General features: G+C 41.1%; 1 protein-coding gene across 1 annotated transcript in view; it reads right to left on the bottom strand.

The window, feature by feature from the left end:
- The window catches only part of trip11 (thyroid hormone receptor interactor 11), a 41,703-nt gene that overhangs the window by 5,348 nt on the left and 18,225 nt on the right, over positions 1 to 18,130 (bottom strand). Inside the window, 8 exon segments of the mRNA XM_036575186.1 lie at positions 5,620 to 5,734; positions 6,825 to 6,906; positions 13,191 to 13,290; positions 13,968 to 14,071; positions 14,225 to 14,388; positions 14,701 to 14,894; positions 16,176 to 16,316; positions 17,319 to 17,600. Coding sequence (XP_036431079.1) covers positions 5,620 to 5,734; positions 6,825 to 6,906; positions 13,191 to 13,290; positions 13,968 to 14,071; positions 14,225 to 14,388; positions 14,701 to 14,894; positions 16,176 to 16,316; positions 17,319 to 17,600 — 1,182 coding nt within the window.

The raw sequence follows: 18,130 nt of genomic DNA, 5'->3' as shown, positions 1-18,130 counted from the left end.
TCTTCAAACTAAGTGGAGCTACGTAATCTCTAATAAATTTGTATGACACTGTATGACAGTGTTATCTACGAGAAATGGACAATGTTATGTTAGCATAGCTGAAAACAGTACTAGTAGCCATCTTGAAGTCTTCAAGTCTGACTGAGCTCTCCATGGAAACACATTATCATCTCTGACCACGGGAAAAGAAAACATGCTGAAGCAGCAGAGCGGTCAGTAAGCGGTAGCGCTCCCTCCGTGCCAGCAGACTGACAAACTGAACTGGAACATTGTAAGCCGTATTAGTTTCTGTTAATTAGACGTGTTTAGCAGCTACATTCGGCAGCTCGCCCGTCACAGCGCTACATTCATTAGCTATCTAACCACATACAACAGCTTAATTAGCTGAAAATACGGCTCTGTACACATGAAAACTGCCGTATGCTCATTGTGGAAACCTGTTCATACAGAGATTATCTATTGAAGTAGCATGTTGAACCAGTTAGCCTGAGGAGCTATAATATTAATCTACATATTTATTATCATATCACTTGTTTTTAGCTATTGCTAATTAATAACTGCAGCAAAATTATGAACAGCTTAAACAAAACACTACATATTTTTGTGGTATTTTAGCTCTTGGTGAACAAAAACTCAGTGCTGAACATTTTATAGCTCTTCACTTTTATAAGCCACTTCTGTGTGAATAATAACCTATTAAAATATGTTTTTTAGTTAGCAACATGCTAGGTTGCTGTAGTACAAACCTGTTAGCTACATTAGCTTTGTAGCTCCAGTGCAAAGCTAAAAAGCCTTCAGACACCAAATACGTCTTGGTTGATTGACAACATTTAGTTGAAGGGAGGTTATTTGTAAATTTGAATTTTTGCCAAACTATTCCTTTAAGCTGTATAGCAGTGGGGGGGGGGCAGAAAATGTAAAACAGAAGAAATGGAGGGATCTGGAGAACACACACACACGCACACACACACACGCACACACACACACACACACACACACAAAAAAGATCTGTTCGGGGCAGTGTTAGTTCAAGTCTCTGATCACAGCTGGCCAGTACGGCTCTGTCGTACAGCTGGACACTGCTGGCCCAAAGCCAGTCCACCTGGTGAATGCCCGGGAGGAAAGAAAGGCTTTTAGCGAAGACCTGACATGCCCCTTTCTCTCTCCCCCTCACTCTTTTCCTCCCTCTCTCACACTCTCTCGCTATGTCTGTCCCACTTTCACCATCTCTCAGACCATCTATGACATTCCATCCGGCTTACTTATCTCTTTTAGTCCTTGTAGGCATCAGCATTTCAATAGGTTTGGACATTTTTCCTTCTTTCAGGTCCAGCATATCTGTCTGTCTCCATTCCTCCCTCTTTCCTTTTAGCTTCACGCACAGGACACGAACTCATGACTCAAAAACCAGACTATTAAGGACAGACTGATAATATATTGCTTATTAACGTTGTCCTCTAACCTCAACATCTGCGTCTGAATGTGATTTGTTGCTTTCTAAAGCCAATAAATCAGTAACTCAGTAAAATCCAGCTTGTTTTTTTTCTTAATTTCTCTTCTCCACAAACAAGCAATCATTGTCCCTTACGAGTCATTTTAAAACAGCTTCATACATCGTGAACTGTTTGCAACTGGCGCACATAAATGACTCAAACAATGAATAAAAGGAACTGCAACTGCATGTATCAGTGTTTCCCCCACCATTAAATTTACGCCACCCAGGTTGAATGAGATACAGACATTCATATGTATCTGGCAGGGTGATGGTTCCTAGCGGCCCTCATTTCTTGGCGAAAATAAAATTAACTACAGTCATATGCAAAAGTTTGGCTGCCCCTGTCAGATGACATATTTTGTTGATTTTCTACATGAAAATAAATTCACACATCCTCTACAGGGAGAATTACAGAATTCAATTTGATTTACAACTGGACCAATTTTGTGAGGAAAAAAAACGATTGTTGTCCTTCTGGAATATCTAGACACGTCGCTGACTGAAAACGAGCTGTAGTGTAAGCAGGTATAAGTTAGCTCTCTATGCAGTCACTGTAAAACAAACATATAAGGTAAAATATAAGTTAATGTCCGTTACAAGCTTCAAATGTCTGTATTTAATCTGGAGCAGCCAAAAAAAAGGTTCAAATGAACTGCTGCTAGCTTAGCATTACATACTACAAGAATCCCATAGGGGTGCTAGTAGAAATTAGCCTTATACTGGAAGCGTTTTGGGTGAATCTCGAATTTTGAATGAGCAGCGGGTGGCAGAGGAGAGGTGGCTTGTCTGGCATCTAGCTCTAATATTCTAGCATCACAATAGCTTTCAATCACAGAGTTTCTTGGTCTTCAATGAAACAGTTTTTTCTTGGGGTAAAATACAATGTTTTACCTCTGAATAGCATATAATAAAAGCAGTGTTTCCACCTGTAGAGCTCCCCCTTCTGGATGCTTGAAGACAAACAATTTCCAGCAGTAGTTCTACAATTACAGACTGTAGTCCATCTGTTTCTCTGCATACTTTGTTAGCCCCCTTTTTGGATCAGACACAGCAGTGCTGCTGGAGTTTTTAAACACTTTGTCCACTCACTGTCCACTCTATTAGACACTCCTACCTTGTCAGTCCACCTTGTAGATATAAAGTCAGAGACGATAGCTCATCTGCTGCTGCACAGTTTGTGTTGGTCATCCTCTAGTCCTTCATCAGTGGTCACAGGAAGCTGCCCACAGGACGCTGTTGGCTGGATATTTTTGGTTGGTGGACTATTCTCAGTCCAGCAGTGACACTGAGGTGTTTAAAAACTCCAGCAGCACTGCTGTGTCTGATCCACTCAGACTAGCCCAACACACACTAACACACCACCACCACATCAGTGTTACTGAGAATGATCCACCGCCCAAACAGTACCTGCTCTGTGAGGGTCCATGGGGGTCCTGACCACTGAAGAACAGGGTAAAAGGGGGCTAACAAAGTATCAGAGAAACAGATGGACTACAGTCTGTAACTGTAGAACTACAAAGCGCACCTATATAGTAAGTGGAGCTGATAAAATGGACAATGAGCATAGAAACCAGGAGGTGCTCATAATGTAATGCCTGATCGGTGTATGTTTTACTATACTAAGCTGAAACTGAGACAAATCAGACAGATCAGGGTTCTCTGGTGTTGGATGTTCTGTTTCCCAAACTCAGCAGGCTCCAATATAAAGGGCTAAACATTCTTGATTCTCTATGCTTGTATCATTATGTGTTGATGTGCGCTGTGTACTGTTCTGTATGAGGGACGTATCAGGATGGAAGTCTTGCAATGAAGGATGTCAAACCGGCAGGCTCATCACAATATTAGGTCACATTCCTACATTTCTCCGATAGGTCTGACAAGTGAATTCAGCCGTTTTTGAGAACTGTTACCTTGTTTCTTTCGTTCAATTTTTGTTGAATGTAATGTTTGATGTCATGAAAACATTGTAAATCCTTTACACTGTATCCTCCTTGGACTTCAACCATCCTTAGAGAACTTGCAAGACACTTTACTCCCTTTGTCAAGACTAATGCAGCCACCTGCAGCCCATATCTGTTAACAGAATATATTTCAAGCTACACTGTTAAGAACTTCACGCCCTTATCTTTTGGCCTCTTCCAAACTCCACAGGGTCCAATGATCTAACTGTAATTCCCCTCTGCATCAAAAGGGATTATGTGAATTATTTCAAAACCCAAATCAAATAAAACACACTAATAACATTAGCGCGGAATACTCTGTACGTCAAAACATGAACTCGATCTTCATATGGATCCACCATGAATGACTGAGTGCACCCTATGTCATTCCTTTAAGTGCCTTTAGGGGGCATAAGTGCTCATTAGGAACAATGTGTTTATCCCAGAGCCAAGCAAAACAAGCAGGACAGGCAAATGGTTGTTCCTATAAGGGGCAGAACAGGAATTAGCTTTTAATAAAGACCTTTTCACTGAAATACCACACTCTTACTTTCAAAAGTCCTCTACAAATGAACCCTGAGTGTTTCAGTGTCCTCCAGCTGGGGACTGGGGACGCAATCCTGCTCCAGATTACGGCACGGCCAAGCAAAACTAATCAGGACTAAGGTCAGGAGATGGACAATAACAGGGAGTGTGACGGAATGATCTAATGCTGATGGATGATGACAGAACAGATTACAAGTCAGTTTGGGCTTGTACAGGGTTATTACTCCTATTTTCAAACCAGCTTTCTCCCAACATGATTCACAGACAATTCCCAAGTGCTATCTAGGTCTCCAATTTCATGACAGCAGTCGTTCCCAAGAGGGCTGGCCGATACGGCTCATCATTTAATCATGACATATTTAAATTGAAATTTTCTGGGTGTTCGCTCAGAAAAAACATTCAGACTAGAATAAATACATTGAACAGAGCCAATGAAATGATGTTAGGATCTAATCAGTAGCGCAATACACACCATTATTTACATACGATGTATATGAAAGTAACTGACAATTGACAGTTACAATATGTACAAATATATGTACAAATACACACACATACATATATATATATATATATATATATATATATACACATATATATATATATATATATATATATATATATATATATATATATATATATACACACATACACACACACACACACGTTGCAATTATAAATATAAACACATATATACAGAAAGTAGTGACTTTATTTGTCACTGTGTACATTAAGCTATTTCCATATTTTTCGCAATTGTCATCCAATAGAGATGGTTTGGCTAATCAATAATTCATTATGTTCAGTTGTGCTACTGATGGAAGGTAACTACTTAATGCAACTAATGGAGGCATCCAGGAGAAATCTGACACCAAAATGTCTTCTAACTGGTTCACAAGATATCAACTACTAAAATAAATATATATATATATACATATACACACACACACACACACACACACACGCAGACACTCGTACTAGATGAACTGTTTTAAACAATTTGCTTAAGATTTTTGCAAGTTACGACAAATTTGGAAGGCTCTGCGCTTTTCTTTTGGATTTTTCATCTGCCACCATTTTATCTTAGTTCTTCAGGCTTTTTTTCTGCCATTAATTCAACACTGAAAACAGCTCGAAAGTTAATTTTGTGCTGTCACAAGACTTCTTCCTCCCCATCTAGCGAGTAAGATGTGCACATCACCTAGTGTATCCAAGTTGCAGCTGTTTTAAGCCCTTGCTGCTAATACTGGACTGGGGAACAAAACAGCATAATCATTTTATCAAAACTTGCATAACTGATACTAAAAAAAAAACAAAAAAACAAAAAAACAGCTCGATTTCAATTATCATTTTATCGCCCAAGTCTAGTCTGCATGCAACGAGAGCACAGGCAGCTATGCTTTGTGGGTGGATTTAGCCGCACTGAGAAATGAACTCAAGACCCAGTCATGAGATACATCACATGATTACTACACAAGAGGGTCAGACAAATGTGGTCTGAAAACGAGAAAACAAGGAAGACATGGAGACCAAAAGGTCAGGATAAAAAAACACTAAAGATGGGGGTGAGGACTGAGAGAACGCAGGAGGAGTTGATCTAAGAAAAAGGGAGAGAGATAAAAGAAAGAGGAACCCCACCTTCTCCACTTCATCTTGTTCTAATCCAAGCACGTTTCCCATAAGTCTCAGCACTTCAGAACGTTTGTTTCGAGGGGTGTGGAAATACCCCAAAAAGAGATTCTTCATTAGGACCCTGAAGGTAAGAGAGATAAAATAAGTAGGTTAACAGATTAATGGGCTCAAATCCAGTCAGCTATACAGTTGTAAACAGACTAAAGCGCCACTGTTTACTGATTATAGGCTCTCTACATGATATACATTCTACATATTTTAGTGATAAAAATTCTACTTTTTTTTTTTTTTGGAGAATGCGGTGTCCTAACAAGACCTGCAATATGCTAAAGAAAACACATCATCATTTATCAAGCGTGTGATGGTTTCAATACAGTATTGGAAAACTGAAAAACATTCAAAATGGTCAACGTACCCTTCCTAGGGTGTCTCATTTACCGTCTCATTTACTGTCAATAATTCAAACTAGGTGTCTGGGTTCAGCCCATCAGAGCAGGGAGAGAGAGGTGTGGCCTATGCTGCAGACACACCCACATTCAAATGACTGGGCTTCTTTTCCTGTAGTCGCTTATGGCAGTGATATTTGGGGTTTATTTATTGGGCAGCTAAACCAATCTGTGGAATACACAGTCATATGCAAAACTTTGAACACCCCCATTCAAATTCCTTGCTTTGTGAAAATAAGTTAACACATCCTCTACAGGGGACAAACTAGAATAAATTTTCGCAAATTTTAGAGCACAATTTCTACATTTTGTATTTGACATATTAAAAGTAAATAAAACAAACGGCAAATGTGCCATAACTTTTGCACAGGCACATTTTATCACCCCCCCAAGTATGTTAAATTCAGCAAATAAACAGTAATTGTGCATTAAAATGTGCAGAAATGTCTTCTCTGAAGAGGATGTGTACTTATTTTCTCCTAAACCAATGCATGTACTTTCATTGGGGTGCCAAAACTTTTGCATATGACTGTATAATTAGAGCTCTGTAGAATCAAGAGATTAAAAACACATAAAATATTGAAAATCAAACCTATTCTTTACATCAGAAACAAAAACCATATTAAACCTACAAAAAAAAAATACCATCAATAATGATTGCATATCACCACATCGCCCATCTCTAACAGAAACAACAGCTTCAGTGTTCTTTATGAGAGATTTTTGTGTTTCATGTTTTCCCAACACTGTTCGTTCCTCACTTACTTGTCCACTTTGCCTTCTGTGCTGTTGAGAAGGTTGGTCAGCTTTTGCTGGGTGTCATCCAGCATCTCCTGCCTCACCTCCACTGCAACACATACATACATAACCATGAGTAGACTGTCTGTGGGCATGGTAAGGAAAATCTCTGTCATCACATCCATACGCAGGCACTGTTATTCTAACTGATGTGCTGCTTTAGGCCTTTCAAAGGAATATTTATAAAACAAACTAATACCCAGCTAACGTCTGGAACACTCACGGTGTGTGTGAGACTGTGTGTACGTCAGGAGTAATATCATAAGTCACAGTCAGGACATTCAGCATATTTGGGCTGTGTGTACGTGTTTGTTTTCACACATTTTCAAGAGAAAAATGTTAAGACTGTGCAGTAAAAACAGAGAACAACAGTTCTAACCTACAGAAGGAACGAAACACTCTTGATTCTGTAAAGTGGTCCAGGTTTCCTTTTTCCTTCTCTCCTTTTAGATTCCTGAGGTTAAAGCTACACTATGCAAGTTTTGGGGATTTGGAGACCTCTCTGGTGGACATGTGTAAAAGCAAGCAACGTGTGAAAGAACATTTTGTAATGAGGGTTATGTTTTGGACCCCTTGCCCAAGTAGATGAATCTGATGATTGCGGGCAAGTTGAAAGAGAATTCGAAGGGAATTCGGGCACAATCTGAAAGAAAGCGTTCTTTTATATATAATTTGCTGTTTTATTTATGTTTTTTAAATTAATATTATAATGCTGACCATGTTCCAAAGGCCATAACCGCTATGTTGAGAAAGAGAACCGACAGAAACAGAGGACTAATTTAACTTTAAACAGTTTTCTAATACACACATATACACACACATATATATATATATATATATATATATATATATATATATATACACATACACACACACACACACACACACACACATAAACACATAAACACACACACACACAATAGTTCATGGTTTCCCAAGGACATCTAAAGCTGAATTCCAGGGCTTCTTTGCTTTAACAAGTTTTTAAACACCTGGAGTTTTTAAACACCTCAGTGTCACTGCTGGACTAAGAATAGTCCACCAACCAAAAATATCCAGCCAACAGCGTCCTGTGGGCAGCGTCCTGTGACCACTGATGAAGGACTAGAGGATGACCAACACAAACTGTGCAGCAGCAGATGAGCTATCGTCTCTGACTTTACATCTACAAGGTGGACTGACAAGGTAGGAGTGTCTAACAGAGTGGACAGTGAGTGGACACAGTGTTTAAAAACTCCAGCAGCACTGCTGTGTCTGATCCACTCAGACCAGCACAACACTCACTAACACACCACCACCACGTCAGTGTTACTGCAGTGCTGAGAATGATCCACCACCCAAATAGTACCTGCTCTGTGAGGGTCCATGGGGGTCCTGACCACTGAAGAACAGGGTAAAAGGGGGCTAACAAAGTATGCAGAGAAACAGATGGACTACAGTCTGTAACTGTAGAACTACAAAGTGCTCCTATATAGTAAGTGGAGCTGATAAAATGGACAATGAGCATAGAAACAAGGAGGTGGTCATAATGTTATGCCTGATCGGTGCAAATATATATTCAGACGATACACACACAATACATACATGGCAGATGTCCTGACACTGTATTAAAAAAACTAACATCTGTGTGTGGTGTGTGTGGTGTGTGTGTGTGTGTGTGTGTGGTGTGTGTGTGACATTAGCAGTAAAAATAACAGTGCGAGCAGGTCAAATTTTGTGATGTAATGCAGAAACAGCCGCACACAGCGCGAGCCCTGGGAGCGGGTTTTTCTTGTGGGCAGACTGGATTGGATTTTGCTTATTTGAGTTAGCAGATAAGAGGGGAATGTGCTCATGGCTACAAATGCGCACTGGAATGTCTGCAATCTACTAACATTCTATCATGTTTTTGGCCTTTGCAATGCTTAAAATTGCAAAACGCTGCATTACGCAAATGAACCATCTAATAGCAGCTCTATCAAATCTTTTACAAACCTTGATCCCAAAAAAAGACGTGACAGTACGTGAAAAGACAAACAGAAAGCAGTGATCTGTAAATCCACTTTGACCTGCATTTTGACAACAGTGTACCTTGCTAACGAGGATGTTGGTCTACATTCACACTGAAATTGATGCATGCAGGTGATGTGCCCATGCTTGGGTGTAAAAGGAGTATCCAGGAAAGGTCTCATCGCTCGCTACTTTGCCAAAAATGTGTCAGCGAAGCCAGGAGTTTAAGAATAACGATCCTCAACGAGTGAGGATTTCGGTTATTTTACCCTCTACACTGCATAATAATTTCAAAAGATCCAGGGGATCTGGATAGACCTCATAGTCTTGTGTGTAAAGGGCAGGGCCAAAAACCACAACGAATGCTCATGTCCTTTGACCTCTCAGATGGCACTGCATTAAAAACAGCATGCGTACGACGGAGATCACTGCACAGGCTTTCACAAACCATAAATAAACAGTGTCCATCACTGGTAAGATAAGATTGTACTATGCACAGCGAAAGCTGTATGTCAACAACGCCCAGAAACACTGCCAACTTCTCTGGGCTTAAGCTCATCTTAAATGGACCCAAAAAACCCACCATTAAGTCCATAAGGTAAAACATCAAATATCATGTATTTGCACTGTTTTAATATGTAATTTAATATAGATTTAAGTGGATTAGTACAGTGAATCAGGCCTGGACCTCTGGTGTGCTTTGCTTCTACTACTATTGATTTTTGGTTGAACACAATAAATGGCAATAATCAAAGGTCAGCGCAGCGCAGGGTCAAAGTTCAACAAACTTGCACTGTGGCATGTAGTTCCATGCAGATCCGAGCAGGGAGGTCAAAACGGCTCTGATGAAGGTGATAAACTCGGCATTTTAAACATGAACACAGCAGCAAACAACTATTTTCTATGTAAAGACATAGTTGAGTAACGGCACCCTGAGCAGAGAATAAAGTTACTCGGTCTCTGTTTTTTGTTTTCATAGCCTGGACGGCCGCGCATGCCCGTTAGTCCCGCCCTGTAAATACGTCGGCCCTCCCCACGTTTTGTTCTGCTCTCCCCAGACAGTGACCGTCCGCACAGTGTAAGGGCACAATTAAAGGTGGGACGGGAAAATTCATGCAAGATGCTGGTGAAAAAAAAAGCAGACTTCAGCTTCAATGAGAATGAAATGCATGGAAAGGGGTGACAGGTGGGCAGCATTAACTCATTTTCGCTGTTTCACAGAATCTATAGGTCAGTATTGTTTTGTCTTGTTTGCAAATATTTATGATAGCAACTGGTTCGCTTCACAGCAGCAACCATAGCAAGAGACAGTCTGCTATCCACTACTGAGCTACCGTTAGCTACATTACTTGCTGTGTCGTTGTTCGTTGTGTGTACAAGGTTTGTGAAGGTTTTTATGGCCACAAAGATCTAAAAAAGGCGTGTTGGCCTCAACAATGCCCATCCACAAATTTAGGGGGCGGAGTTTCAGAAGGAGCACTGTTCTCCAGAATCGTATAGAAAAATGAATGGACGAGACGCACACAAAACCTTTTTGCTGCGATAATAAAAACGTACCTTATAAGAAAAGCAGAACGGAAGCAGGAGCACGAAAGATAAAGTGAGACAGCAAGAGAGAGTAAGAAAGCAAGTGAGAGAGCGAGAGACAGAGCAACACAGAGAATGAGGGAGAATGTGAGCGAGCTAAAGAGAGAACGAGAGAGAGAGAGCGAGGAACAGAGCGAGAGAGAGAGAGAAAGAGAAAAAAGACAGATAATAAAAAACAGTGAGTGCGGAAAAAGGGGAGTGTGCACTAGCTCTCCTTCTCCCTCTGTCGACCAAACGTTTGGCCGGCTTCACTAATCGTAAAAAAATCACTCTTGTGTGAGAGAGAGGAGAGCGAGGAATGTAAATCCATACCATCCTCAACATCCTGCCAGGAGCACACAGAGACCTTCACCCTCACCCACTGTCCTCCTGCAGCAGACTACAGCCAGCTTAATGCATCAGAGCAATCAAATACTCGGACAAATGCACTCCGTCACAGCCTCAGGAGACTTTATCAGTCTGTCTTACAGCTCTGGATTAAGTGTTCTTTTACAGTCCACCCACATTCACTGTCTACTGGAAAGAAATGAGACTATATCTATGATTAAACCTGCAACCAGACAGAGACGTTTGAAGAACACTTGACTACGATATGAGAGACTATTTTACTTTATCTATGGTCATTTGCAGGGCTGCACCGGCAAGGAATTTGTGGGTCAATATGATAACCAGCAATTAACACTTTACTGTGCAGATACTGATACTAAATTAGCTGTAACTTTACTTCTTTACACCGATCAGGCACAACGTTATGACCACATCCTTGTTTCTATGCTCATTGTCCATTTTATCAGCTCCACTTACTACAGTTACAGACTGTAGTCCATCTGTTTCTCTGCAGACTTTGTTAGCCCCCTTTTACCCTGTTCTTCAGTGGTCAGGACCCCCATGGACCCTCACAGAGCAGGTACTATTTGGGTGGTGGGTCATTCTCAGCACTGCAGTAACACTGACGTGGTGGTGGTGTGTTAGTGTGTGTTGCGCTGGTCTGAGTGGATCAGAGACAGCAGTGCTGCTGGAGTTTTTAAACACCTCAGTGTCACCGCTGGACTGAGAATAGTCCACCAACCAAAAACATCCAGCCAACAGCGTCCTGTGGGCAGCGTCCTGTGACCACTGATGAAGGACTAGAGGATGACCAACACAAACTGTGCAGCAGCAGATGAGCTATCATCTCTGACTTTACATCTACAAGGTGGACTGACAAGGTAGGAGTGTCCAATAGAGTGGACAGTGAGTGGACACAGTGTTTAAAAACTCCAGCAGCACTGCTGAGTCTGATCCACTCAGACCAGCGCAACACACACTAACACACCACCACCATGTCAGTGTTACTGCAGTGCTGAGAATGATCCAGCACCTGATCGGTGTACATTTTGCAACTATAATCCAAATACAAAGTGTACTCAGTGTAAAGTAGTGCTTACATGCTGGCACTGAAAAAAAATCGTCTCATAGCGGTACGGGAGCAACTGCGACATGCAGTCATGGAAACAATAACATTACGCATTATATATGATGAGGATCAGAGGAGAGCTTTGGCAGTGTCGATTGTTTGCGGCACAAAAAGGCAGAAGGATGCTCTGTACTCTTATTTTGGTGTTGTATAATACTGAGTGCACTTGGACGTGAGCAACATCAACACCTACTTTTTTCCACCGCTGCTGGAAAAAACAGTGGCAGAATTGTTCGTCACTGCTCGGCTGAAAACATGGAATATGCAGTCAACCTTCCACAGTCATAATAAGCAGGATAAGACGGGCTAAAACTCAAAAAATGAGTCACTGACTAATTTTAGATAGCCATGACACAGTTATTGCAAACTCTTACATTATGTAAACATTTTAGATTATTTAGCAGGAACTCTTATCTAGAACCATTTATTTTTAGAATCTAAGGACTTTTATTGTACCTCTTGTTCGTTTAGCAGTGGTTTGCTTTACATAAGGAATCACTGTCTTGCCTGAATGGGGAATCGAACCCTGCTCGCTCCATTTGTGAGTTTAAACAAAGGGAAATTTCAATGACTAATCATGACTTGTATCTTAGATTAATGTTGTTTCAATGTATTATGGGTATGTTTTCTTCATAACAAGCATAAAAAATCTCGAGTAGTTTGCTGATGTCTTGGTAGCTAGCTAGCTTAATTTCCCATTCCACCTCCAGTTACATTCTGTCACCTCAGGCGTCAGAACTGCTGTGCCATTTAAGGTGGAACTGAAAAAATCGAACAAGAAGCTGGCGAAAAGCTGACTTCGCATCACCGAAAAATCAGGGTGGGCGATAATAAATGTCTCATCCCCCCACTTTGAAGGCATATGATGCCCTAAATGTAACTAAAGCCCAGCAGTGAGGAGCTGAACTTTACCCTCCTCTGCTGTCACTGCAGACTGGCAGGGTCGCCTACAGAGCAGCGCTAGTAGCTGTTAATGAAGTAACGTTATTCTTTATTTGAGGGTCCCATTTCAGAGGGAAGATTTCAACCACTACCCGTTGTAACTCAGTTCCAAGGGGTAATTTGACGGAAACGAGGGGTAGGGGTAAAAATAAGAAATGGGACTGGGCCTTAGATTGCTGGAATAAGCCCATGTCCTTCATGTTTTAAGTTTTACCATAGTGAGAGCTCATCTTATCAAGATAAGCTTAAACAGTCACGTCAAACTAGAAAACAAACAAACGCAGTATACTGTACCACTGCTCAAAACTTTGGGGACACGCTGCCTTTTGTTTGATTTTCATTGTTACTATTATTCTCACCCTGTTTCTTCAGCTCCTCAATCTGCTCCTCCTTCAGGTCCAGCTGGTCAGTAAGCCGAGAGGCTGACTCTAAAGCAGCGTTGGCCTCGTCCAGATTCAGCTTTAGCAGAACAAACAAACAAATAAACGGTTACAAAAACACCTTACTGGATGTATAATGGTCAAATAATGACAAATGTGTAAGAAATCGTATTAAAATAGCTCGAGATGAACTACTTATATCCTACACTATACGTCCGAAAGTCTGACGACATCTGCTCATCCTTCTTCTAAAACCAAGGTCATTCATAGAGAAAACACCAACGCAGCCCAAAGCCCTATAGCCGATGCTTGGAGTTGGTCATGGTGACCTTAGACTCGTGTGGCTGCTCCAGACTGCCCCATTTTATTGGTCTATGCTTTTCTATGGAGAGTATTCAAGCTGTGTGAGCGCAAGTTGTGTTAGCAATGAGTGCAGCATTAAGCAGCTGAATTAATTCATTTCAAGGGGAGTCTGAATACTTTTGAACATCCAGTGTTATCTATTAGACTGGAAGGTTACTTAGATTATAATCAGCCTAAGTGGTCAGACTGTAAACTGTAGTAGAAACAGTGCCCTGTGGCTTTAGAACACGTCGATGTGACCTCAGATGTAAAAGAACAAGCAAACAAGTCTGTTTAAAGTATTGGTTTTGTGAGGGAAAAACAGGTTGTGTGATTTGACAGCGGCAGCCCTTTGACAGAAAGGGAGCTTTGTGTTTGTGTGTGAGAAAGACAGACAGAGAGAGATGATGTTACCTGCAAGGCGGAAGCTCTGTCCTCCAGCACCTCTGCTTTCCTTCGCCACTCCTCTTTCTCTTTCTTGTGCTTCTCCAGTTCTGCTGAGTACATGGCTTTCTCCTCTGTGTGTGTGGAAAAAAGAGAATGTAGTTAAAATCTACTATAATATCCACTCCACACCACGACAAAACAGGTATATAGTTTAAACTAGGCACGTATGAAATGACAACACATATACATATACAGTGAGAGAGTGGGTAACTGTGGGGACTCGCCTTGCTGAAACTGCTCTAGCACCATCTGCAGGTTGGAGAGAGACACTGCATACTGGTTGGTCTGTTCCTGAGCAGCATGGAGCTGGAGAAAGGCTTCGTCCCTTTGCCTGACCACACCATTCAGCTGTTCCTGTAGAGACTCCACCTGCAGACTGGCCTGCTGACTGTATCCAGGCATACAGAGAAAAATGAAGACTATTAATAAAAGAAACCTTACATCTACATATGGTTATGACTAGAAGAAATACACCTTATAAATACTGTGTCTACACAGTGCTGTGCAAAAGTCAAACTATTTTATATAAAAGTAGAATAAATATAAATACATATAACCAACATTGGGCTAATCAATGAAGGCTTCATGTTATTTTGGGGTTTTACAAGCAAAAATACATCTACTACCCTTGTAAACAGCTGTAAACAATTTTCAACTGTTCTAACTGTTGTGCTGTAAGCGATTAGAGGTTCTCTCAAACCTGGCGCTCTCCACAGCGTTGCAGGATGATGCCAGCTTCTCCTCCAGCAGCGCCACCCTGCGTCTGAGCTCACTCTCGCGGTCCTCGGCTGCCAGCGCCTCTCGCGTGTATGAGTCCTCAATCTCCAGCAGGTGATTCCGCAACCGCTCCAACTCCAGCTTCTGTCTCTGCTCCTTATCCTTTGTGTGCTGCAGCTACAGGGACACAAACGGGAGATTCTGGGTTCAGTTTGGGCTTCAATAACCGTGCTGAGTTGTTAAGTAATCTCTGTCCATTTTAACAGATACAGTGTAACACAGTGTTTATATGCAAAGATTTTTGCCAATCCGACTGAATACATTCTGATTAGAGATTAAGACTGAGGTGTTTGTGCTCACTCTACTCAACAATCTGATGAAAAATCTCCATCTACATGGTCACTACAAGTAATCAGATCCAAAATTACCTGCATGTGTAGAGAATCACTTAGTGTAGACGTTACCATGACAACCAGCATGAACGTGAGACCAGTCAGAGTGAGATGAGCAGCAGTGAGCAGTGCTTGTGTTTTTAATTGCTTTAAAATTATGTCAGACTCAGAAAAACGTCCTTCACGTGTCCTTATTAAAGAAGGCCGAGAGGAAGACGTTGTGTTCTGAGACACATAAGCTGGACGTCCGTCCCACCGCCGTCTTTTAAAGATCAGAGCATAAACTTCGTCTCCTCTGCAGACCAGTTTCTGCTCCGCCATAAACGTTATAAACATTTGCTATGATGCAGAACGTACTTAAACTTTCCGATAGGGAATGTAATCAGATTCAGGCGTTTACACGCATATTATTCTTCTATTTAACAGATTATTTACAGGATTACCCACCTCGTTCAAACAGATAGAAACTGTATTCCGAATGGCCTCAATGGGACTAGTCTATTCCAACTGAGGTGTTTACATGGATGTATTCTATTCCAATTGAGCTATTAGTCAGATTATTAATAGATTATCAGGCTGCATGTAAACGTGACTAGTTTTAGAAACCACATAAGGAACCTATTTGAGATCAACAAAGTCAGTTTCTGTTTTTTCTTTTTCTTATTTCATTGGTTTGTCGTAAGCAGTGGTGGTATAAAACATTTTTTTTTTTTAACCACAAGAAATTCCACATCAGAAGTTTGTTGCTCGATAAAAATAGGGCTTAGCTCTCCATCACTACATGCTGTGTGCTGTGCAACATGATTGACAGGCAAGTACATCTCATCCTGAGTGGCTGAGTGGCCAAGTATTGATTTAGGCAAGAAGTTTCCTAGGGTATAACTGAATTTTTTGCCAAACTGTCACTTTAAGTAACACTGATGATAAGCAAGTGGAACATGAGTGAGTGAGTGAGTGAGAGAGAGAGAGAGAGAGAGAGAGAGAGAGAGAGAGAACTGAATCACCACAGGACATGAAAACCTAAACCCAGTGTCACATCTTCCAAAACCCTCTTTCTGGCTCCTACCTCACTCTGCAGGGCTGACGTCTCCATCTGCTTCTGTTTTAGAGCCAGCATCACTTGGTCTCTCTCCTGCTGGAACGCTATCGCTTTCTCCTGCATGGATCTCACCTCATTCAGCAGCTGGTTGAGCTCCCCAGACTTACCCTAATGAACACATACACAATTTAACAGAGTCCACACATTAACCGAGAGAGCAGTACTTTAACAGACAGGCAATGCAGCAGGTTACATTACCATAAAGACATCAATTTTATCAAATGAGATGTGATATAAGGAAGTATAAACCAGTGGTGGACAGTAACGAAGTAAATGTAATTCGTTGCTGTACTTAAGTAGTTTTGTGTATCTTTACTGAAGTCTTTGCATTTTGGGCGACTTTTTACTTTCACTCCACTACATTTCAAAGTAAATATCTCACTTTTTACTCCACTACATTATGAGAAATCTGTCCTTCCTTTTGTTTTATGTGTGTATAAAAACGTTAGGTGTCAAAACGAAAGAAGCGTGAAGCAAAACACCAATCAGGGCACAGCGGTCACTTTGTTTTGAGCTTGTTTTGATCTGTTGGTCATACCGACCCAGTGCAGCACACGGTTCAACATCAGTGCAGCAGCGTAAAATTTTGGGAGAGTCTATTCAACATAAATGATGAACTAACCTAACTTTGTGTAAATAGACCACAATATAGAAATATGTACACATATGCAGTTGTGACTGACGTGTCTTTTTTCTGAATTTATACAAACACATTTCATTTTATAGTAAATTTGTTTTGCTAGTTTATGTTTATGAACAGAGACCTACAGATGCAGTTTAGTAAAGGAAACTCATTTGTGAATCTGAGTTTAAAGTTTTTATTAAACTTAAACTTGTAACTAAGCTGCAAATAAATCTTAAACTGAAACTTTGCTTGTTTGTAAAAAGTGATTTCAGAGCCACTCAGTTCTACCTGATGGAAACTGTTTGCCTTCAGTGTTTTGTGCTTATGATAATTTTACTCAAATGGAGGTCTAAATTACTGGAGTAATATTTACCTTGGGTATCTCTACTTTAACTCAAGTACATGATTTGTGTACTTCGTCCACCACTGTTATAAACAATTCAAACTGTAGATGCATGTATGAGTATGCGTACACACAAACATACCTGCTCTCGATCTTTGAGCAACTTCTCCATGGCTGCAGCCTTCTCGCTCACTGCTTTCCACTCAAACTCTCGCTCCCGCAGCAACAGCGACACCTGCATGTTGGTCTCCTGCAGAGCGCGGAACTCCGTCTCTTTCTCTCGTGATTTCACGGCCACGGACTCATTCTCCTCTTTCAGCTTCTTAACGTCCAGCTCGAGGATCAGCGCACGCTCTTTCAGGTTTGTGACTGCCTGCTTCAAAACTTCGTTATCGTTTTCCCGATTTCGCAGATTTTCACTGACCTGCAAAATGTAGAAGAAAAATCAATCAGAATCAGATTTATAGGCCAAGCATGTTGATGCACACAAGGAATTTGGTTCTAGTATTCAATGCAATATACAAACAATGTAAAAATAATACACTGTATACAAGCAACATGCAAACTATACACTGATCAGGCATGACATTATGACCACCTTCTTGTTTCTACACTCATTGTCCATTTTATCAGCTCCACTTACTATATAGGTGCACTTTGTAGTTCTACAGTTACAGACTGTAGTCCATCCGTTTCTCTGCATACTTTGTTAGCCCCCTTTTACCCTGTTCTTCAGTGGTCAGGACCCCCATGGACCCTCACAGAGCAGGTACTGTTTGGGTGGTGGATCATTCTCAGCACTGCAGTAACACTGACATGGTGGTGGTGTGTTAGTGTGTGTTGCGCTGGTCTGAGTGGATCAGACACAGCAGTGCTGCTGGAGTTTTTAAACACCACAGTGTCACTGCTGGAGTGAGAATAGTCCAGCAACCAAAAATATCCAGCCAACAGTGT

The sequence above is a fragment of the Colossoma macropomum genome, unplaced genomic scaffold, assembly GCF_904425465.1.
Source record: "Colossoma macropomum unplaced genomic scaffold, Colossoma_macropomum, whole genome shotgun sequence".
Lineage (NCBI taxonomy): Eukaryota > Metazoa > Chordata > Actinopteri > Characiformes > Serrasalmidae > Colossoma > Colossoma macropomum.
Note: the sequence above shows the minus strand (reverse complement) of the source record. Positions and strands in the feature narration are given on the sequence as shown.